The sequence below is a fragment of the Martes martes genome (assembly GCF_963455335.1).
Source record: "Martes martes genome assembly, chromosome: 8".
Taxonomy (NCBI): domain Eukaryota; kingdom Metazoa; phylum Chordata; class Mammalia; order Carnivora; family Mustelidae; genus Martes; species Martes martes.
The window spans coordinates 874,295-897,254 of NC_137895.1; the positions used below are offsets into that span (position 1 = coordinate 874,295).

The 22,960-nt window shown below is 63.6% G+C and overlaps 1 protein-coding gene across 8 annotated transcripts in view; it reads left to right on the top strand.

Annotated features, from left to right (window-relative positions):
• Nucleotides 1-18,304, top strand: part of BRD1 (bromodomain containing 1) — a 42,544-nt gene extending 24,240 nt beyond the window's left edge. Inside the window, exons 6-14 of one of the 8 annotated variants that reach the window (XR_013967265.1) lie at nucleotides 284-596; nucleotides 2,375-2,635; nucleotides 7,870-8,177; nucleotides 8,260-8,364; nucleotides 14,403-14,538; nucleotides 14,910-15,037; nucleotides 15,490-15,599; nucleotides 15,863-16,017; nucleotides 16,867-18,304. Coding sequence is in view for 6 of the 8 variants with exons in the window: in XM_080811246.1 (XP_080667372.1) it covers nucleotides 284-596; nucleotides 2,375-2,635; nucleotides 7,870-8,364; nucleotides 14,403-14,538; nucleotides 14,910-15,037; nucleotides 15,490-15,599; nucleotides 15,863-16,017; nucleotides 16,867-17,050 (1,782 nt within the window). In the remaining 2 variants the exon portion in view is untranslated. Of the gene's footprint in view, nucleotides 1-283; nucleotides 597-2,374; nucleotides 2,636-7,869; nucleotides 8,365-9,622; nucleotides 14,218-14,402; nucleotides 14,539-14,909; nucleotides 15,038-15,489; nucleotides 15,600-15,862; nucleotides 16,018-16,866 lie in introns of those variants that run through there. The other 7 variants (XR_013967266.1, XM_080811246.1, XM_080811248.1 and 4 more) reach the window with 7 other exon arrangements.
• The last annotated feature ends 4,656 nt before the right edge of the window (nucleotides 18,305-22,960 follow it).

The following is a 22,960-nucleotide window of genomic DNA, read 5'->3' on the forward strand; positions in this document are numbered from 1 at the left end:
AGAGGCCAGAGTCCCCCTGAGAGAGAAGCCGTCGAGGACGGCGGCTCCGGCCAGACGAGTGCACCGGTCGCTGTGCTCAGTTTCAGGAGCTTGAGGCAGAGGGGCCCCGGCAGGTCGTGGGGTGAGCGCGTGCCGCACGGTCAGGTGTGTGAGGGGCGCCGGTGCCGCGTGTGCGTGTGCGTGTGCGTGTCTCGGACGGAACGTGGCGGGTGGGCGGGGTTATGTAGAGCGAATAAGAGTCCTTCTTTGTTGGTAAATGCTTATTTTTCCTCCCTGAAATTAGGTACCAGATTATTTGGATCACATTAAACATCCCATGGACTTTGCCACAATGAGGAAACGGTTAGAAGCTCAAGGGTATAGACACCTCACTGAGTTTGAGGAGGATTTTAATCTCATTGTAGATAACTGCATGAAGTACAACGCCAAGGACACGGTGTTCTATAGAGCCGCCGTGAGGCTGCGCGATCAGGGCGGTGTCGTTCTGCGGCAGGCCAGGCGCCAGGCGGACAGCATCGGCTTCGAGGAGGCCTCGGGGATGCACCTGCCTGAGCGGCCTGCCGCGGCCCCCCGGCGGCCTTTCTCCTGGGACGACGGTAAGCACCAGCCCCGAGCCCCGGCTCCGGCGGGAGCGCGCGCTTGCCCGCAGACCGCGTCCGCACGGCCCGGGGGACTAGAACGCGAGCTGCCGTGTGACCGCACGTCTTCCGTACTCACGAGAGAGGGGAAGAATTGGCTTGAAACAGTCTCTTGAACTCCGCGCTCCTGACGCATCGTGCTCTTAACGCACAGTCACTGTAAAAATTACCGTGCGTGTTTTCTGTTGTTGTTTTCTTTGCCACACATTGTGGATTTTATGCCCCTAGCATGTTTCTGTCCAGATCAGGCGTGTTTTAGGGCCCATCAGAGAGAAGTGCACGGCCAGTGGCCCTGCAGGGGACGGCCTGGGTCTGAATGTACAGACCAGGGGGCATTTTAGTTGGGGGCTCTGCCCCGGGTGGGTCTCAGGCCCCTCCTGAGGACATCTTGTGACGGGGGAAGGCCTCAGGGGCAGGCGTGTGTCCAGGCCCCCGGGCTCTGGCCTTGTAGCCATCTGAGTGCCGCTGTGTGCCTCTCAGACGGGCGCAGTGGTCTGTTCGCGTGTTCCTGTCCTTGGAGACAGGTGGGGGCTGCCTTCCCTGGGCCTTGCCCTGGCCGTGACGCTCCGGCCACCGTGCGACCTCCCCGGGACAGGAAGGGGCTCCCGGGCTTTGAGCACTTGGGCGTTCGGACCCCGACGGGGTTTCCTCAGGTCCTGCACCCGGGGTTCACTAGGGAGAAACTCGAGGGTGACGAATGTTCATGTATTTTTTCCGTATTTGTGCGGGGAGAGGGCAGAGCTAGGGGAGCCTGTGTCCCGGGCCGTGGGCTCTCCACCCTCCCTCCCCGTTCAGTACGTGGGGGCACCGGCTGCCTTCATGCCGTGCTGAGGCCCACGGGCTGTGTCTCGGAGCGTCTTGTGCACAGAGCTGTCCCTCGTCTGCTGGAGGGGTGAAGATCTGACGGGGCCGTTTTGGAGGCTTCAGATGTCGTCTACGTGAACGTTTTTGAGGCTGTTACTTACGGAGTTATGTTAGAGTCAGTGTGGATGCAAGCCAGGCCGTTCGGTGTTAGGCATTTTTGCTTATTCTGCAATTCTGATGCCTTGTTTCTTTGGGAAAAGCGCGGATGCTTTTAGTAAGTGCTTATTTCTGGAGGAAGGTGCCACTCGCTCCTGGCGGTCGCGCCGTGGCTTTTGTCTCTTCCCGCCTTTCCTCCCCGCTCTCACTCCCGGTTTGGTCTTAGTTTGAAAGATCTGTTTCTTAGCTACCTTTTACTGATTTCTGCTAATTTGTGTTTTATGAATTTTGTCGTTTTGCTTAAGTTAAAGTCAGTAGGGATTTTCATAGTAAATACGTCTGAAATGGACAACGAACTGTGCATCGTGGGGCCCAGTTTGAGTAAAGCCCCCCGGAGGGCTGGGTCAGGAGACCGGCCCAGACGTGAGCCCCAGCCGGGTCGGATCCCGGTCTGCACAGGCGGCCCCGCGCGTGTGGTCCGGTTGCACCTTCTTCCGGCCCGGCCGCTGGTGCAGGTGCACGCCAGGAGGGGCGCCGGCCTGCTTCAGTGCACCGTGTCCCTGTGCGCCTGGCCCGCTCGCCGGGGTTGTGGAGACTTTCCTGCAGGCGCGTTTGGACGCCTGCTGGGTGAAAGCGTGTCTCCCGGCGCGGTAGCCAGTCATGGTGTGGAATGAGCGCGGTCGGGACTTGGGGCTTCCGTGGGGCGGGGCCTGTGCCGGTGAGGCGGTCTCCGGGGCGGCGTGGTGGATGACTGACCGGGTGTCCTCTGACTCCAGTGGACAGGTTGCTGAACCCGGCCAACAGGGCCCACATGGTCCTGGAGGAGCAGCTGCGGGAGCTGCTGGACAAGCTCGACCTCACGTGCGCCATGAAGTCCAGCGGGTCGCGGAGCAAGCGCGCCAAGCTCCTGAAGAAGGAGATCGCCGTCCTCCGCGGCAAGCTGAGCCAGCGGCACAGCCAGCCCCCGCCTGCGGAATCAGGTATTGGAAGCTTTGAAGAGGAAGGTGCTCGGCTGGGGCAGGAGACGGGGGAGGAAGGTAAGCACGTGCTGAGTGTCGGTCTTCACTCGCTCCCCGGAGCCCCCGCTGGGCTTTCATTTCCGGTCCCCGCGGGTGCCGGCCCCGCGGCCTCGCGGCACTTACACGGTCACGAAGCTGGAGGCGCAGGATAAGACTTACTTTCTTAACTTGTTCTTGAAACACAATTTAAAAAGAGGGACCTAGGCCTTGTACACCGCGCAGAGTGGCGCTACAGTAGACGTGGCTTACGTGGCAAGAGGGATGGTGTTTGTTGGGCACAACAACTCTTGAAAGGGCCGTGATGCCACCGTCACCTGAACGCTCCTCTCTGATATCGAAGGGTGGCAGGTGACGCACAGGCTGTCACCAGGGAGCAGGGATCTGACCCGGAGCTGCCTCCTGGGCCTCCCGACGCGTCACATGCACAGTGACGAGGGCTGGTGACCTTTCCTGGGGCACGTGTCCGGGAGGAGAGCCGGGCACCAGGCGCGTTTCTGCGCGTAGGCAGTCCGTGCGGAGAGGAAGCCCCCGCTCTGCAGGGAACCCCAGGAAAGCCCAGTACTAGAAGGGCTCAGGCGGCCACAGGGGGCGGGGCTTGAGCCCGGGACGTGGGCTGTCAGGGGAGTGCCGTGGCCCAGTTTTTGGAGCCTAGAGAACCCGGTGGAAGACACGCCCCGCTCGTCCGCGCGCTCCGCTGGAGCCAGAGCGCGCGCATTTAGTTGGCGGAAGGGAAGAAGGCACAGGCCGCCGGCGGTCGGCCTCGGAGTCTGGGTTTCCTCTCGGCACGTCCGCTCTGGAGCAGCAGGAGCAGTAACGCTGCCGTGGGCATCCGCGTCGGCACGGTGTGGGCGCTCCACAGCGCGTCCCCCGCGTCACTGCTCCTGTCGCAGCTGCTGCGCGAGGCGGCTGCTGGAGGCGAGAGCCACGGCCCTCGGGCCCCTTTCTGTCCTTGGGTGTGAGCCCTCGTGCAGACAGCTCTGAGCGGCTCGTGCAGCTCTGCTTCGTCCCGTCCCCGCTGGCTCTCAGCTCTCCGTGAGGCTGACCAGGCTCCCCTGCGGCACGAGACGCCGGCTCCGGAACCTCCTTTTCGGGTGTTCGGATGAGGGCGGCAGGAAGGACGGCTCTGCCGTTCTGTTGTTTTATTGAGGGGGGAGGGAGGGACTGTCAGGCAGGCTCTACGCCCAGCATGGAGCCCGACATGGGGCTTGATTTCATGACCTTGAGGTCCTGACTTGATCTGAGATCAAGGGTTGGACGGACGCTCAGCTGGCTGAGCACCCCCCAGGCGCCCCACGACAGTTCTGCCCTGCAGATGGCCTGACTCCTACGGGCTCTGATGCTGGCTGCGCCGTGTTGCACCCTCACGGTCCTTGGGGTCCAGAGTGGCCCAGCCCGCAGGCCCGGAGCGGGAGGCACACCTTTGTCCAGTCTCTTCCCCCTGCCTGAGCGGTCACTCTGGCTGAGCTGATTTTTTTCTGTTTGTGGGAAAACCACTCTTTGTGTGTTATTTGCTCCAAAAAGAGTGAGTTTGGGGAAAGCTTGTGAAGAGTTGTTCACGTCACCGGTGGGGGCCGGGGGTGGGGTTTGTCCAGACGCGGTGTCTTCCCCAGTCGTCCCTGCCGTCTGGCTGCAGTTTCCCCGCCAGGCGGGCGCCCCCCACTCCAGCGCACGTTTGCTGTTCTGAGGCGCAGAGGTCATTTTGAAGGAAGACAGCAGGGAGGTCTGGCAGGAGACGGCCCGGGGTCCACGTGAGAGAGCTGGTGGCTGGGGGCAGGGCTGGGGGCTGTCATCCCACGAAGGTTGGCGAAGACAGCCCGGAGCTAGCGCAGAAAGGAGAGCTCGTGGTCCTTCTCGTGGGACGAGGGCCGGGCGTCTTATGCAAGAGGAGGGCGCAGGACCGCCGCGTGCTCCGCGCCCCCCGCGTGCTGTCTCTCTCGAGACTGAATAGGGGTTACGGGTGGGTTGGCCCCGCTGAGGCCCCTTCTGGAAGGGAGGCCCTGGGGGCCGTTGCTCTGCTGGGGCCTCTTCCTCGCACCCCCCACGGTGGGGCCAGGGCTCCTGCCTTCGCTCTGTCTGCTGCGCTCCCGTGGCTCTCTGGGCTGATGGGCGGCGCTGGGTGGCCGGTGACGGCCACGGGTGTCTGGTGTGCGTCCTCGCCCGCCTGCGCTCTCAGAGCTTAGTCCCTGCTGCTGCTTGGACTTTGGTCCCAGCGGACTGGTCGGGTGCGGAGTCGTGAAGGCAGGTGGCTCTGGGGGAAGGGCAGGTGTGGGCCGGCAGGGCGCAGGGCGCATCCCCGAGTCGCCGGCCAGGCCTTTCCCGTCCAGCCCCTGGGACTTAGGTGGTGCTGTGAGGGGGTCTGTCCTCGTGTTTCAGGACCAAGCCTTTGTCCTTTCCTGCAGGCTCCCGAGGCCGGCTCTAGTTCAGTGAGGCCGAGAGTCCTCAGAGCGAGTGGGGCTGGGGTTTGGCAGGTCCCACTAGAGCGGGAGAGGGCCCTGTCACGTCCCATGTCTGTAAAAGGCGTCCCCGGTCTGCAGCGTGTGTAGGTGGTGGTTTCTCCATCGAGGACTGCGGGGAGGAAGCCCGAGGCCGGGGTGGTGGTCAGGCAGCCTGTGGTCGGGGTCCCAGGAGGCGGACGCCTCCCGCTGGAGCCCGTCCGAGTTCTCTGTGGCTTTGATGTGGACGTGCTTGGTCGGGGGAGTTGGCGAGGGCCTGAGCTGCGGACGGACCTGCTTCTTCGGGTTTTCTGAGGCGCTGGCTTCAGACCCCGAGTAGGGAACCGTGTGGCTTTTGTGAGGGAGTTTCGGATCTGGATGTTTGTGCTTACGGCTCAGAGTTGAACGGGGTTTGTTCTAGAAGGTCGTAGAGCAGGTCTCCTATGCAGTTCAGTGACAGGATTGTCAGCAGCCAGTGACCTTGCAGGAGAATGTTAACGTTTGTGTTAACTTCCCGTGGGGGGCGGGCTTAGGGTCCTGAGCCGGCGGCAGGGGTGCTGGCTGACGGGCACGGGGTCCAGCCGCGGGGTCACCCGGCACCAGTGCTCTCTTCTCTTCTTATGGGCGAGGAGAGCGAGGCCCAGGGCTTCGGTAACCCCCCTGGTGTGGCAGCCGGTAATGGCACTGGTTTGCACGTAGGTCACCTGCATAGCCCTTGACGGCTGGCCCGCCTCCTGCCCCTTCACACCTCAGAGATGCTTCCGGGGAACTGCCCGGGCTGAGCGCAGCGCGGGGCGGTGGACAGGCGGGGCAGTTGTGGCTGTGCCTCAGGCTGCCTTTGGGCGGGAGGAGGGGTGAGGAGGGCCCTCTGATGACGCCCTCACCTTCGTGTCTGACAAGGGTCGCGAGGGCGGAAGAAAGCCCTGGGTGGGCTGAGCGTGAGAGGCAGGAGAACGTGTGCGTGGACCTTGTCGGTCCGGGGCCTTGTGTACCTGGCCGGGGATGTGGGTGCCCTGGCGGCCGGCTGCCCAGGCTGGACGGGCGGGCTCGGGTCCGAGCCAGGACTGGAGTCTGAGGGGGAAGCGCGGGTAGGGCACGTGAGGAGGGGGCCCAGGAGAACCTGGGGAGGGGGTGGCTTTCTCAGGCTCCAGTGGCCGTGGCCTGCGTTGCCAAGCCCACCTGGCTAAGACAGAGGCAGGCTGCTGGCCGCGGCGACGGGGGCGGGACTCCTGGGGCCGTGGTCAGGCTGGGAGCCTGGTGTGGGGCCCTGCGGGGAGAGGCCGGGGCGGGGACGGGAGGCAGGTGGCGAACTGAGGCGCACGCTCAGGGAAGGGGCCGTGGTGGTTCCTCACGCGAGTGGGCGTGGGCCGCGGTGGCGAGTCCCTGCCTGGCGGCGGGCTTCTTGGAGAAGCTTCCCAGCAGCAGCAGCCCCCTCTGCTCTGCGGTTTCCATTTGCTCGGTCTCCCTGGGTGGTCCGGGACTTTTGTTTTCCTAAACCTGTTAGGGGCTTGAAGGGACAGGCAGGAAGAACCCTGCCCCGTGTCGGTCCGCGTGGCTTGTGGTTCAGTGTTTCTGCGTCACGGGTGCCACACGGTCCCTTCAGGCTGTGGTACGGCCGTGGTAGCGGCGTGGGCACGGGAGGACTTGGGTCCCCTCTGCTGCACACACTGCCTCAGGGCTTGGGTCCCCCCATGGCCCAGCAGGGCCGTGTCTGGGGCGAGGAGAGGTTTGCCGCTGTGGCGGCTTGAGCCTTGCCTGGCTCCGTCTCACGTTCCTAAGGGAGATTCTCAGGACCGCGCCCTGGGCCGTACGTGGGCCCCAGGAGCCGTGCAGCTTTCCGCCTTCAAAATGACCGGGTTTGAGACACGACCTTCTTAGGTATTTCCATGCAGGTTTCGGTGGTTCGGAGGGTTAGTAAGAGGAGAACTGTACTTAGTGAGGCTATACGGACCTCCTCGGACCGTGCGCATTGTTACTCTCGGTTTGGTGTCACGTGTCTTGTAGCCCAAAGCAGTGGCTTGTCCGGAGGGCTGCTCCCTGGCGCGGCCGGCCTGCGTGGTCCCTGGAGGACCTCCTCTCGGGCGCGCGGATAAAGCCCTGTTCCCTCGGGTCGTCGGACTTCTGGTTTTCATGCTGATAGTTTCAAGAAGCCTTTTAAGTGAGGCAAAGATAGTCGTCTTCGAAAGAGTGTTTTTATTTTTAAAGTCAGATTTGAGAAAAAGATTCTCCGTTATAACGTTTCAGGGCGTGGCTTGTGGGGTGGTGGAGATCTGAGGGGGACGTTTTCCTGCTCCCGTGAGACATTCACAGCCACCCGCCATTCACCAGATGGGCCTTGTCACCAACCTAGAACCTCTCGGTCAGAGTCAGCTTTACATGCTCTTGCTGACCTGCGCGCTGACTGTGTGGCCCAGGTCAGGACCGTGCGGGAATGCCCGGGTAGCCCCCTAGTTATGGGACGTACTCCTCTTCCTCAAGGTAAGTGAACGGTGGATTGCGGTCACGGTCACAGACGCGAACGGTGTCGGTCCTGGCGTATGTGGAGGCAGTCCTCAACAGTCGCTTTCGGAGAGTGACTGATACCCTGCGCGCCTGGAGCCCGGGCGCCGGGGCGCGTCAGTGTTCGGTGTTAGGGAAGCACACAGTGTCCCTGACGGGCCCGGGCCGCTGCGGCCCCGCACCGCTCGCAGACAGTATGTGTGATGTGCTGTTTTCCTTGACTGAATTAGTGTTTTGGTGGACTTCACATTTATAGTAAGTTTTATAATAGATCTTATAATTATCAGTTTTCAAAAATCACTTTATTTATAATTTTTTCAGGAGATAAATCTCCCCCTAAACTTGAACCATCAGATGCATTACCTCTTCCTTCAAACTCGGAGACTAATTCAGAACCACCAACCCTCAAACCAGTAGAACTCAACCCAGAGCAGAGTAAACTATTCAAAAGAGTCACATTTGATAATGAATCACATAGCACTTGCACTCAGAGCGCACTGGTAATCGGACACCCTCCAGAGCCCACCCTCGCCGGTAGTGGCGATGCGCCAGCGGCGGTCTCCGCGGTGCCGGAGCCAGCAAGCGATGTAAACAGACGCACTTCTGTTCTCTTCTGCAAATCGAAAAGTGTAAGCCCCCCAAAGTCTGCCAAGAACACTGAAACCCAGCCAACTTCTCCTCAGCTAGGGACCAAAACCTTTTTGTCTGTAGTCCTTCCGAGGTTGGAGACTCTTCTGCAGCCAAGAAAAAGGTCGCGGAGCACCTGCGGCGACTCTGAGGTGGAGGAGGGGTCCCCGGGAAAGCGGCTGGACACAGGTAAATGCCCCGGGGCGCCGCGGTCTCTCTCCTCCAGGGCTGTCGCTGGAGCCGCCCGGCGGGGCCCTCAGCTGCCGTTGGCTGCGGACGGTCGGGGGCTGGGGTGGCCTGGCGGGGTCCGGTGGCGCACGCGGTGTGTCCCGGGATGTGGGTGGCGCGGTGGATCAGGGAGCATGGTGACGGTCCCCTGCGGGCCTGTGTGGCTCCGGCCTGCAGTGGTGAGGCGGTGTCCCCTCTGGGAGCTGCTGACGTGACCCCGGAGCCTGTTGGTCCTGCGCGTTGGGCTTCTGTCCTTGAGTCCCCTGAATTTCTCAAGCCAGGGCGGCTGCGGCCTGGAGGCCTCAGTTTCTCTGCCCCACCCCCCACCCCACGGGCGCGGCTGGCCGTCCTTCCTGAGCCCGTGCAGCCCGGGCGGTGCGGCTGATTGTGCGCGTCGTCTGGGTCCGTGCCACCGACAGAGGCCCGGGAGTGTCGGTGCCGAGGGTCCGCCTGTCGCGTCTGCACCCAGAGGCGCATTCCGTGGGGGTGGCCAGGCAGAGGTGGCTGGGGCGCGCTCCCTGCCCTGCAGCCGACATGCGACTCCTTCTGGTGGCCGGAAGATTCTGTAGGATTTTTGTCCTAATGTGTGCAAAACTTTGCTTCATTCACTTAACGTGACGGAAGCGCTCTGTGCCGCTGTTTTTGTCGGGTGGGTTGGAGCCTTCTCTGTTTCCGCGTACCGTGAACTGCGCGGGGGAGGCATGGGCCGTGCACAGAGCTCGTGTCTGCGCTTGCGAGTCCGGATACCGCGCTGCGGCGTGTTGGAGCTGGGCCAGGGGCACACTCCTTCCGCGCTGTGTGTGTGAGCGCCGAGGTCAGTTGGCGCGCGAGGACGGAAGCCAGAGCGCGTCGTGCCGCGGGCACCTGGGCATAGCTGCTGGGACGTTGTTTGGGGCTCCAGGCCCCGGGCCAGAGCCTCGACCGCGGCCTTGGTGTGCCACGAAACTGGTGTCAGAGGAGGGTCCGTGGGGCCCGACCGTGGCCTTCACCCAGCCAGGCGGGTCCTGCTGTAGCTGACCCCCCCCGCCCCCCGCCCTCCGAATAGGTGAGGCTCCGCGGGCGCCCTTGCCCTTGTAGGAGGTGCCAGACCCCCGTGCCCCGTGTGCGGCCGAGCGGGGGCCGCGCAGGAGCGTCTTTGAGCGGGCCGCGGCGGGCGACCGGACAAACACCTGCTCCCGGTGGCATGACTGACGCGGGGGTGTTTGCTTTCTTGTTCTAGAGCGGCAGTAGACTGGCTGCGTGCTGAGTCCCGACGCCGTCCCGCGCGGCCCGGGAGTCTTAGTAGCCCTGGGACCTGTGCAGCGCTTGGGCCCAGGCCCGCGCCGCCTCCTGCTGCCCATCGTGGCGCCCGTTTCTGGCTCTGCCTCACCTCCGCCTCCTGGCGCTCTCTGCACGCCCTGGACCGCTCGCTCCGAGGGGCGGCCTCCACTGTCTGCGGACGTGACCTGTTCTGAACTTTGCACTTTTTCCAGAGATTCGTCCGCGTGCTCTGCCGTGGAGGGGCTTTGCTGGCGTCCCGCGGCCTGCTGCAAGCTCCCAAGTTAGAGGGAGGACAGACCCTCTCGTTTGGAGACGCTCGGCCTCGGGGCCCTCCCTGCTCTCGAGCTGTGGGAAGGGCCGGGGGGCGGCCCGGGGTAGAGACCCTGACCTTGCTCGTGCCGGCGCCGCGCCACCCGGAGCCCACGCTCTGTCTTCTCGCTTCCTCCTCCCGCGATGCTCATCTGTTTCCCAGAATGGACAGCTGGCCCGGGACTTCCGCGCTCCTGGTCTCTGCTCTCGAGACGCCTGCCGTGTGCACGTCACGTGCCGTGGCGTGTGTGTGCGTGTGAGAGACACGAAGACAGAGATACAGAGACCGATGTAGAGACAGACAGAATGAGACACACAGAGCAGAGACAGAGACAGAAACAGAAAGAGAGAGACAAGGCAGATGGAAACAGAGGCACAGAGAGACATAGACACAGAGACAGACAGACACAAATGGAGACAGAGAGAGAGAGACACAGAAACAGAGATGCAGAGACAGACACAGACACAGAGACAGATAACAGACCCACAGAGACAGAGAGACAGACACAAAGACAGAGAGACAGAGATAGACACAGAGATACAGAGAGAGACAGAGACACAGAGAGATAGACACAGACAAAGACACACAGAGACAGAGAGACAGAAGTACAGACACAGAGACACAGAGAGGGAATCATGTTCACCCTCAGGCCGCTCAGCGTGGAGGCTGGTCTCGCGGCGCCCCCAGTCAGACTAAATGGCTTTTTCGCTGTTTTCCAGGTTCTCAGTTTAACCACTAGCGTGCTGGGTAGCTCACTCTTTGGACCCTAACTGTCCTCTCTCACCACGTGGACCGGAGCTCTGCTGAGCGGTCACTGCACCCTGGGGTCTCACATAATTTTGTGGAGGACGCTGGGAGCATCTGTTCAGCCATCTTCCAAACAAAAACACACACACCGGCGCGTGGAGGACACGGGCCCCACCCCGCCCACCCCCTTCTGTAAGTCAGAGCCAGACGCCCCCGGGAGCAACGGCGCTGGTGCCGGAGAGCCGCCCGGTGCCCCTCCTCGAGCCGGCCGCCGCCGGCAGGGATGCCGCCTCAGCCCGCCCCGACCCCGTGGGTAGGTGTGAATGATGCCGAGGGCGGCTTTAGAGCCGGGGGGCGCAGACAGCCTGCGGCGCCCGTGGATGACTTACGTGGACCGAGACTGTGATCCCGCCTTCAGCAGGCACGGAACTGGCCGGGAGGGCTCGGGGGCTCCGGGCCAGGCGCGGGGTGCGCGGCCCGGCCGGGACATGTGTGAACGCTGATGCCTCCCCTCTCTTGTCACTGTCTGTCTTTCCTGGGTTTCTGCCTGGTCTCCTGCCCTTCTGTGTGTTTCCCTGCCGGCCGGCCGGCTCGCCCCCGGGGAGTCCTGAGCGAGCCGGGCGGCTCTGTCTCTGCTCTCCACGCCGAACGCCTGCTGTGCGCGGGGGGCCTGCCCTGCCGCCGCCACCGCTTCCGGGAGGCGGTCGAGGCAAAAGCAGGGTGGTTGGGATCTCATTTGCTGTTTTTCTGAAAAAGTTCAAAAACGCAATTGTGTTGCCAGCAGTACAAATAAAGACGTGTGAACGAAGGAGCGGGTGGCCCCAGCACTTCGGGAGGCCGAGCACAGTCGCTGTGCCCTGGTCTCTGGAGCTGGCCTGGCGGCGCACCCTTGGCCGTACCGTCGGGGGAGCCGGGCAGCTCCTGGGCTGGCGGGCAGCGCCCCTGTGTCTGCGCCACGGGGTGTGGTGTGCGGGGAGCGTGGCCCACCCTGCTTCTCTGCCTCCTGCCCAGCACCAGCAGAAGGTTCCTTGAGGAGCAGTGAGGGTGTGGCAGATGTGGGCCTCGTCCGCATGGGAGCACCAGGCGCTTCTCGCTGCCTGGCGGCCGGGAGCTGTTCCCGCGAGCTCGCAGCTGTACGAAGTTTTCGCGAGGGCTTAGCTTCTGCCGCTGTTGACCGGCCGTCTCAGGAGGCCCCTTGGGACCCCGTCCCCATGTGGCCCAGCTATGACCCGAGAAGGCTCCCCAGGGGAGCCGCTGGGCCAGAGCGTCTCTTGGTTTGGGTTGTTGTGCCCGTGGGGGCCGAGAGGATGGTCCTTGTGTGGCGGGGCCTGGACACAGGGTCCCGCGTGCTCTGGGGGCGCGGCTGCTGCGCCGGAGGCCTCCAGCCTTTTCCACGCGGCCGGCTCATCCTCTGTGTTTTGCAGCACAGTGACCTGACGTTCAGTGTTGAGAAACGTATATTTCCCTGAAGTGGTTTGTTAAGAGCTGGTGTGGACGTGGTTTTGGCTAGGGCCTCAGGTGCCGCGTGAACGCCTGCCCTTTGCGAGTGGCTCGCGGGCCCGTCTCCGCACAGATCCCCAAACCTGCCCTGGCCTTGCGGGCTGTGCAGGGTGGGGTCGGGGGCTCCCTCAGCCACAGCTGGCTGGGAGGAAGCGTGTGTGCGCAGGGGATCTGTGGGCCGGGAGGGGGCAGAGACGCTGTTGCCCCAGCCTCCGGCCACCTTGAGGACATTGGGAGGGCTGGGCGGCCCGGGGGGGGCTGTGCTCCGGCCCCAGCAGCCTCCGCTTGCCGGCTGTGTCTGGGATGCCTGCTAGTTAGCAGCTGTTAAGTGATGTTTCTTGGGTAGCAGACAAACGGTGCGCGTAACTAGTCACCGTGGGCGTCGGCGTCCTTTCAGTGCCCCCGGGAGCTCGCGGGAGCCCCGCGGTTGCCCTGTCGCCCTCGCGTCTCGTGGGGAGCACGGCTGTGGGTGGTTCTTCCCGAGCACCGGGTGCAGGTGCCCTCGGAGCCGCCTTCCTGGTCGCGAGTGAAGTCTGGAGCCATGTTTGGGAACACGAGTGCCGGGTCATCGACTTCCCTGGATGCCTCTGCGCAGGCGCTGGGCCTCGGTCTGACCTCGGCCGGGGCGCTCTGGAACAGGCATCTTCTCTTGCTGTTCTGGGCGATGACTGCCTGTCGGGGACAGGCAGCGGGCCCCGGCTGAGCTCTTCCCGGGTGCCTCGCGTGCCTGCCCCGGTCGTGCCTGCTCCAGCTCTGTAGGGAAAGGTGCAGGTGGAAGGGAGCTGGGGTCAAGGTGGCAAGTGCCCGGTGAGGCCATCCAGAGTCACCAGGCCCCAGCTCCAAGGTGAGCCCGTGCAGAGCCGCTTTGTGGCTGCCGCTGCGTGGCCTCGTTGCTCAGGCGGTTGCTGTAGGGCCCGTCGGGTGATGTCCTGGGGCTTCTTCCGAGGGCACAGGCGGTGGCTTCGTGGCCTCACTGCTGCCGGGCGCCGGACGTGCGCCTGCGGGACGGTGGCCCTGTCCTTCATCCCTACAGGGAGCCTGGGTGGGGTGGGCCGTCTCTGCGTTGGCGCCTCCGCTGCCTTCTGCAGCCCCTGGGGGACCCTCAGTGCTGCTTCACTCCTCCCCGCGTCCCCGCCCGCTGGCCTCCTGGCTTCCGCTCAGCAGCTGCGCTTTATGGGCCACGACTGTCCCAACGCCGTCGGCGAGTACGGCCCCCGCCAGCTGCCCTGCCCGCCGGGGTGCCGATGCGAGCATGGTGGTAGCTCGGTTCTCTCGGAACCGGTGCTGCTGAGTCGCAGGGGAATGGAACAAGACGTCTCCAGGACTTAGTCCAGGAGAACGAGTCGCTTCGGGCTGTCCCGTGAGCAGTGGCGCTCGCCTGCTGCCCGCGGCTGTGTTTCTTGGCTGTGCTCCTTGAACGTGTGCCTTGGCAGCTGAGAAAGTGGCGTGTAAAGTCGATGAGGAAACCCCGTGATCTCGCCACCTCCTTCAGAAAACTTCTAAAGAATCAGATTTAACGTTTTTTTAAGGATGGGAGTGAGATTGTTTTTGGGAAGAGAAATGTGCCCAATGCCCCAGCCGTCGGGCCCCGAGCGAGCGGCCCGCTTGCCTGTCGGGGTGTCGGGGGCTTCGGGAGGCAGCGGCGCGGTTCAGAGTTGCCGTGGTTCTTGGTGGACTGTGTTTTGTTCGGCTGCACAGACGGTTGGCAAACTGGGGGGTGGTCGTCTCCCCAGTGGCCCTGGCACTGTGGGGCGCGGGGCTGAAGGGCGCGTCGCTTGCTTTCACGTGTCTGACGTGTTCTCGAGGCGCGTGTTTCCTTGCACTTGTTCTCATTGAAGCTCCCACGTGTGAACCTGTTCTTGGTGGTGGCGAGGGGCCTCACCTGGGCTCGTCCCCCACGAGGGGGCTCGTCACACAGCAGAGTCCTTTGATCTGGGGAGGACGAGCTGGGTGCGCTCAGCTTTGCCTTTGTGGGGCCTGTGCAGACCGTGTTGCTCTGTGGAGAAGAGCGCCGTGTTCAGACCAGCACTCTCTGGGCTCGGAGGGCACCTCCGTGTCTTTGCCGTGCGCGCTGCGGGGTCGGGGTGCGGGCGACTGGATGCCGTGCGGCCTCGGACGGGAGCGCTCTTGTGCAGCGTGGTCCGGCGCGTGGGACTGAGGTGCCCCTGTGCCTGTGTTGCAGGTCTCACCAATGGCTTTGGGGGTGCGCAGAGCGAGCAGGAGCCGGGCGGCGCCCCGGGGAGGAGAGCCGCGCCCCGACGACGCTGCGCCTCCGAGTCCAGCATCGCATCCAGCAGCAGCCCGCTCTGCGACACGAGGTGGGCCCAGCCCCGCTTGCCTGCTGACCTGCGCCCGCCTGCCCTGCCCTCCCCCTCCCCCCCAGGGGCTCGAGCGTCCTGTGTTCCCACCTGCCTCGTGGAGCTTAACCAGAGATGGGAAACTAACTGTTTGTGGAAAACGGGCAGTTTCTGAGTTTGGTTACACTTGTTCTTGACCTTCTCCTCCCAGAGTCGTGTGCTGATGGGAAGGGTGGCAAGCACGGCCCCGCCCGTCTGCCCTGTGGGGGCCCCGCACGCTCTGGGTTGTTGGGTGCATCTGCCCCGTGTGTCTTCTGGGGCCCAGCTCCGGCTGCAGGCGGGGTGGAGGGGAAGGAGCGTGTCCTGACACGGCTTTGCTTTTCCTCCTGAAGCTTTAGCGCGCCCAGGTGTGGCCGGGGCAAGCCTGCCCTGGTACGTAGGCACACGCTGGAGGACCGCAGCGAGCTGATCTCTTGCATCGAGAACGGGAACTACGCCAAGGCGGCCAGGATCGCCGCAGGTGAGTCTGGGCCCTGTCCTCCACAGGCCGTGATGTGGGTGCCCGCTCTGCCGGGTGGGGTCGAGCTGGCCTCCGTTCCAGGGGTCTGTGAGCTCCACGCGCATCGGGACGGCTGCCGCTCACGGGAAGGGGGACCGTGGGGACAACGGGGACAGCTTTGTCCTGTGCATTATCATTTTGTGTGGGGGATACTCAGTCAAAATGTTTCCTGGTCATGAGACTCTGGAGGCCGCCGACGTTAGGCTCAGTGGCCGTTTGCAGCCACATATGGGGGACCGCAGGCCTGCCGGTTCCCCACATTTCCGCATCTGGCGGAGCGCGAGGGACCCGCTGGGCTGCTGCCAGCCGGGCCAGGCTTTGGGGTCAGGTGGGACTCCTGCAGGGGTGGCCTGAGATGTGCCCGGCGCCCGGCCCTCCCGATGACGCCCTGCGTCCTTCCTTTCTCTGCCCAGAGGTCGGTCAGAACAGCATGTGGATTTCAACCGATGCTGCGGCCTCCGTCCTCGAGCCTCTCAAAGTCGTGTGGGCCAAGTGCAGTGGCTACCCCTCCTATCCGGCCCTGGTGAGCCTCGGGGCAGCGGGCTGTGGGGCTGTGACCCTGGGCTGTGCGTTGTGTGGGTCTGTGGGGCTGCCCTTCGGGGAGCCAGGGTGCTGAGGCGTGGGGTCCTGAGCCCCGAGTCCGGGGGCCGTGCCGCTGCTGTTGTCGGGACGAGTGTCCCGTGAGCGTTGGCCGGGGGACGTGTGTGCAGGGTCAGGGAGCAGCGTGTTCCGGGGCCGTGGCAGACGGGCCCTCAGACGTGACCCGCACGTGTCCTCCCTCGACAGATCATCGACCCCAAGATGCCGCGTGTGCCCGGCCACCACAACGGGGTCACCATCCCGGCCCCGCCGCTGGACGTGCTGAAGATAGGTGAGCACATGCAGACCAAGGCTGATGAGAAGTTGTTCCTCGTTCTCTTCTTCGACAACAAGAGAAGCTGGTGAGTGCCGGGGCGCAGGCCACGCCGGGGCCGGCCTTGGGCTGTCAGGCCGCTCAGTGCTCCAGGGTCCTGCTGGGGGACAGCCGACCTGGCCCTGTCACTTCCTCTCCCGTGTGGGTCTACGCGGCGCTCCTGGGCCTGGGGTCCTACAACCCCCACGTTGCTCGGGTCCCTTGTTGTCCCCGAGCACGCTTGGGTGCGCGTGAGTGGTCTCCGTGCTGAGAGCTCCCTGTGCTGGCGGGGGGCTCCCTGGCGTGGAGGGGCCGTGCGGGGCCAGTGGAGGGGTGTAGACCGATCGCGCTGTGTGTGCCGCTGGCGGCCGGGGCGCTCCTCACCCCCGTCTGTCTCTCTCCTCACCTCCGTCTCACTCTCCTCACCGTGACCTGGTCCTGGTCAGACGCGGTGGGGGCTCGTGCCCGCCGTGTCTGGTCTGAGGGCTGGGCGGCCGCCCCACAGCCCGGACCACCTGCCCGCCCCTCCTGGCGTGGCCCTGCCCTCCCCTGCTCGCTGTGCGAGGGAGTGTCAGTGTGTGCCCTTGGTGGCCACTCAGGTAAGGTATGGAAGGCTGATGGGTTGTGCTCGTCTCCCGCCAGCCTCCAGGGTGCAGTGGCCCCTTGGGAAGTGTCATGGAGGAGACGTGGTGAAGACTTGATTTGCCCACCGTCCCTGAGCCCCCGGCCCCTCCCAGGGTTCGCAGGAGGGTCAGGCTGTGCCCCTCCGCCCGCGGCCTTGAGGCTGGCCCTGGAGCGCCTGGCGTCCGCCGCGCATCCCCGCCGGCCCAGGAGCTCGGAGCTGCTGGCTCCCCGGGCGGGCGGCCCTGACCGCTCCCCTCTTTTCTCTCTTAAAAAGGCAATGGCTCCCCAAGTCCAAGATGGTCCCCCTGGGCATGGACGAGACCATAGACAAACTGAAGATGATGGAGGGGCGCAACTCCAGCATCAGAAAGGCCGTGAGGGTCGCCTTCGACCGCGCCATGAGCCACCTGAGCCGCGTGCACGGGGAGCCCACCAGCGACCTCAGTGACATCGACTGACCCGCCCGCCTTCGCGTGGCCTTGTCCATAGTGTGGATGAGCTGTACATGCGTGTATATTGTTCCAGACTTAACTTATTCTGATCTCTAGGCCTGGTTCTTCCCTTCGTCCTCCCGCGCAGAGGGCCGGTTTTATTTCCAAGTTCTCTGGGAACATCCCCGTCTGGGCGCTCTGAACGGTGCGGCTGCCTTCCCGGCTCGTCTGTGCCCACCGCACGTCCGGCTGGAGGCCGCTGCTCGCCTCACTTTCTTTGACCTGTAGCTTTTTTTTAAAGACTTTTGAATGTTTAATAATTTTGTAAATCATACTCTTTACACGGAGTACCACTATTTAATAAGACGGGATGTAAATTTACAATGACAAATGTGTATTTTAAGAAAGAAAATGACATTATTTTGATGGTACTTTGTGGAAAGAGGTGGAGAATAAATTTATGCTGTGTACATCACTTGCAAATCACCAAAAACACTCCGCCGTCCCCCGTGAGGGCCGGGGCGGGTGCGTCCTCTGGGTGTCGCGTCCTCACCGTCCTCGCCCGCCTCCAGCCTCCGCCGCCTGCCCTCGCCTGTCCACGGGTGTGCCTCCCAGCGGGATATTTATTGTAGAAAGTGTACTCATTTGCTTTATAATGAAAGATAAATTTGCAGAAGTATATTGATATGCATTTTTATACAAGCACATAAAAATTCAACTTGCTTTGGGAGCCGGATGTGTTGGTTGTTGTGTAAATGACTCTGGCTGTGTGTTCTTTGATTTTGTAACTTGTAATCTTTTGTTTACAATGAGGGGCTTTCTGTAACTCGTTTTAATTTAGAACACTTTGGTAGCAATAGAAACTTTGGATACATTTTTGTATGGTACATGTGATGTATATAGAATTAGTACTTTATTTTTATTTTTAAGAGGTAAAGCATTATGTTAGGGGAAAAGGTAGGGTGGGTTTCCAAAAATGCGGTTTTTATATTAAAAAATAAAGTCAAGATTTGGACGGTGTGGCCACTTCATTCCTCCCTCTCTAGGGCGCTGGGCGGGCTCACGCCAGCCTGTCCCCGCCGGCTCATCGAGGCACGCGACATGCCTTCATCTTAAAGTTGTCATGGGATGGCATTATTTATTATTTTACCTAATCATATTTTTATTTTAAACTGGTAGTTTTAAAATTTTTTAATGTTTTTTCTTTTTCCCCTTCAGTCTCCATTGTTTGTAACATCTCCATAGAAACTTGAAAATAAAATGTCTTCCTTTGATAGCTTGTCCTGTGTCTGACGGACGCTTTTTCTTTGCCGTGGCCCTCGGCGGGGGGCTGCTGGCGGCGGGGGTGTCACGGTGGGCCTGACGCTGGCTGCGATCTGCGAACTGAGCTGCGTCTGCACCCCAGGCACCCCCCCACCGGCCCCCTGCTGGGGCGGCAACGGAGGCTGCTGGGGAGGGCAGCTGGCGGCCCCTCCCACCCGCGCACGGTCAGGGTCAGGGTCAGGGTCGGGGTCACAGTCACACCAAAGACTGGAAGAAGGTGCTGACGGGGTCTGAGCAGAGTGAGCTTCCGTTCGTGGCATCCACTGGAGTGGAGTCGGGCCTCCCAGCGTGTTACCCGTCGCCTGGGACAGGCTGCAGGGGTGCGGGGCTCCCCCGCGGACCTGCCCCAGACCCTGCACCTGCTGCCTTTCGGGGGTTCTTCAGAAGCCGGCCTGGCCCGCCGCGCTCAGGGCTCAGGGCTGGGGTCGGGGCTGCGGCCCGGCAAGGTGAGAGGGAGATGCGGGAAGGGAGGCGCCCGCCCAGCAGGGGCTGGTACATGGTGTCACCTTGGGGCTCTGCTGGGTCACCTGGGGGCAGCCCACTCTGCACCCACTGGAAGGGGGCGGCAAATGGTCCCTTTCTGTCTAGGTTTTTGGCATGGGCACCAGAAGTCAGCATCCCGGGAGGGGAGTTGCTGGGAGGGGTGGGTGGCTTGGGGGTGGGTGTGCAAGGGCCCGGCGCCAGCGTGGGGACCCTTGGTGGTGGGAGCTGGGCAGCCCGGGACAGATGGCAGGCACCGACCATGTGCTCTGGGTCAGCCCCGCCGGCTTTCTCTCCTGCTACACCTGCAGGTCATCTGGGGCCGGGATTCTGTGGTCTCTGGGCTGCCCGGTGGACACTGGGGGACACGGGGCCTGGGGACTCAGGCCTGGACCCGCTCAGTGTCTCTGCTCCAGGCGGTGAGGCTCTGCTTGGAGCTCGAAGGAGCAGAACCATAGCCTGGCTCCTCGGGTGTCCGAGGCGTGGGCGGTGCTCATGGTGCGGCTCAGCTCAGGGCCCCCGCGTCCCCGCCACCCTGGCCGGGCCTTCTCGCTCCTGCTCTCCGTTGGCAGAGTTCGTGGTCTCCCCATGAGAGACGGGGACCCTGTGTCGCTCCCGGGTCATGCCCTCTCTAGGGCCTCACACCCCCCAGGTTCATGTGCTCTGGGATCACCGCCTTGGCGAGAGCAGTGGGATGAAAACAACGGGCGAACGACAGATGTCCCTCACAGAAAAGGACACACAGTCGACTCTAACGCAGAGAAAGAGTGCTCCCGGGCCCCCGGCGCGGCAATGTCCCCAGGGCCCGGGGCTCTGCTTCCAGACGTGCTCCCGCTCGGCCCCGCACTGCCCACGTCGCTGTGGTCCCGGCCCGGAGCCCAGGCCGCCCGCTGCCTCCGCCGGGCATCCCCGTGGTGCTCGGCCCCCGCCCGGGCGTGTGGGGCTCTCGGAGGTCACAGGCGCCCCGAGCGTGTTCGCCCCCACAGCCGTGTTTGTGGCGCGGATGTCCGGGCGCGGAGGGAGAGGCGGGCCTGTGCGCCCTCCGCTGTGTGCTCGGGCTGTGGCTGCCGTGCCCCAGCCTGTCAGCCCTGTCGGCCCCCCCGGGACAGACCCTCTGTGCCCCAGCCAACCGCCCAGCCCCGACCGTGAGCCGCGCCCTGCTGGCGTTTAGCAGGGACTCTGCGTTGGACGTGAGCACGGGCGCTCCCGGCCCAGGACCTGCTGGCAGCAACCTGCAGCCGCCGGGTGTCCCCGAGAGAGACAGCGCATGTGTCTTCCACGGAGCAGGCGCCGCGGTGGGGGTCGCCGGGTGAGTCACGGCCGCGCTCTCCGTGGGCCGCTGGGAGTCCTGAACGGCCTCCTGGGGAGGCTCAAGCTGGGCCGGGGCCGCTGGGTCCGGCCGTCCTTGGGGCGGGGCCCCTCCTGCGTGCCCGGAGCCCGGCTCAGTTCCGAGGGGGCCGTGGGGCGAGGGTCGTGCCGTGAGACTGGGCGTTCAGCCGCTGGGGTCCAACCGGTGGGACCCCGTCTGAGTTCTGGGGGGCTGGCTGTGAAGGGATGGTTCCGGAGGGCAGGGGTTTGGGGACCCCCGCGGGCAGGGCCGGTTCGGGACAGGGGTGTGGACAGGAGCCACCCTGTGCCGTGGAGGGCCTGCAGGGCTGCGTGGAGCGGGGTGGCCAGGAGGCCGGAGCAGGGCTCTGGGTTCCGAAGAAGAGATTCACAGCAGCCGTACCCTCAGGTTTGAAGGGGAAAAACCGCTTTACTGATCTACACAAATCTAACAGAAACAAAGAGGAAAAGGGAGATCTGTGCAGAGATGAGCGCGGGAGGAAGCACAGAGGAGGGCCGGACAGTTCCATCAACGCGGCTGCTTACACGGTCGGGCCTCCTCAGCGGGGAGCCCGGCGGGGCGGCCCGGGCAGGGCTTCCCACCCGCCATCCCCAGAAGGGCCGTATTTATAGGGCAAATGACGGGGCGTGAAGTTAAACGTTTGCTCACCCATGTGCGGTTTGGAGCAACCCGCATCTCCATGTTCTCGGGTCTGCGCCTTCCAGGGGCCCGGTCGGTGCGTCCGCCTCCCCTCCCAGATTCCGTCCCGGGGCAGCCGGCGGCAGCGGGGCAGGTGAGGGGATGGGGGACGAGGCTCACAGGCCTTGGCGTCCAGACCGGAAGGGCCGTTTCTGACCTGGAGGCAGCTGATGTCCACTAACCGGGCTCCCGAGGTGACCTGCGCAGCACGCGTCTCACACACAACGTTCCTCAGTCTGCGTCTGTGCAGGTCGGGGTGGTCGGCGACGCGGGGACGGATCACAGGACCCGCCATCCGTATGGCAGAAGGGGATGAGGCCCAGGGCGGGCGCGCCCCCGGCGGGCGGGAGGCCAGCCCCGTGGGGCCGCTCTTCTCGGCGGCCAGGCAGTGTGAGAAGTTGGGTGCGGTCCTCCCGAGAGATTGCCACGAGCGAATTGAAGATGGAGTGCGCGAGATTTTCTCTTGATGAGAAAAGGCAGATTTAGCTGGAACGGACCAGCCGCGGGGCCCGTGCGAATTCGGAGACCGTGGGAGGAGGATCCGTTTGGAGGCGTTGACGGCTGCGGCGACTCTCCCCGGCGTGCGTCGCGGTTCATTCCCATCGCAAATGTTGAGCTTGGCGGGCGCCGTTGGCCACCGGAGACGGTGACCCCCACACAATACACTTCTTGATTTCACTGTCATTATCTTTTAATTAAATCGTGTTGTTGACGGCGTTCGCTGTCGAGCTTCTACTGACTGTCCCAGGAAGTGGTTCTGGGAGCTGCGAGGGGGGCCGGGGAGCCAGGCTCCGCAGCCTTGCGGGACCCTCGTCGTCCCTGCGGACCCCACGCCTGTCATTCTGCTCATGGATGGCCCGACCTGCTACCCAGCCCACTCCCTTCCCGCAAGGTCTCAGAAGCCCGCCCGGCCGCAGTCTGCGACGGCTCTCAGTGTGTGTCCGGCAGCCGGCGACATGCCCCTTGGCGCTGGCCAGGTTGTCCTCGACTCCCCTGGCATTTCTCCAAGGCCTTGGCATTAGGGCCCTGGACCTAGACGCCAGCGGCCTTTGCTGTGAAACCAAACCGCCACAAGGTGGCAGCTCAGGCCAAGCACACTTACTGTCTCAGGGTTTCTGGGGCGCCGTCCTCTGCGCAGGTGTCGCGCGGCCACGGCCTTGCCGGGAGCTGCGCGGGGGCGGACAGGCTCCAGGCTCAAGTTGCCGGCACCGTTCCGTTCCTGTGTTGTAGGACTGCGGTCCGGCTTCTTGCTGGCTCTTGGCCAGACAGCCCCTCGGTCCCTGCGTGTGGTGCCGGCCGGTGTGGCCGCTTCCGTGGTCGGCCAGGGAGAGAGCAACCCAGGAAGAGGGGGTTACCGTCCGACGTGACGCAACCACGTGCACAGAGCCACGCACACCCATCTCTCTTACCCGGTTTTCTGGTTGGTCTCCCCAACACTCAAGGGGAGGAAGCCACACAAGGGTGCGGGCACCGGGATGTGAGGGCACCGGGATGTGAGGGCCTTACCCCCCCGGTGGTCTGAGCCCCCTGCGCAGCCCCACGTGCCTCCTGGGGATGGAAAGGCCCAGACATCCCTTGCCGAATTTGCCAAACTGGCCTGAGCCCCACTTCCCTCACTGCCCGCCCCCGTGCGCGCCCCTGTGCCCGCCCCACCGCACTTTTGGACCCTTGTTCTTCCCGCCGTCTCTCCTAGATGCCTTCCCCTCCTTGGCTGCCCGGCCTGCCAGCGCATGTAGACGTGCATGTGCCTAACAGCAGAGGGTGAACATACATAAGGCAAAACTTGGCAGCCCCGCCAGGAGGAGGGGCGCAGTGCACTGCGTGGACACCCTCCACTGCCGCACCCTCCACTGCCGGAGTCGCAGGCAGCCACACCCTCCACCGGAAGCGGGCGGAGCCCACGGTCGGGAAGTGACAGATGCGTGATTGAGCTCAACACCACCACCAACCCGCTGGCTGCGAGTGACATCCGCAGACCACTTTATCCAACAAGAGCGGAACACACATTCTTCTCAAGCTTACGTGGGACGTTCGCCGAGATGGACCACAATCTGGGCCAGGAAAAGCACCTTAACAAAAGCCCAGAAATCACATGAAGTTTGCTCTGA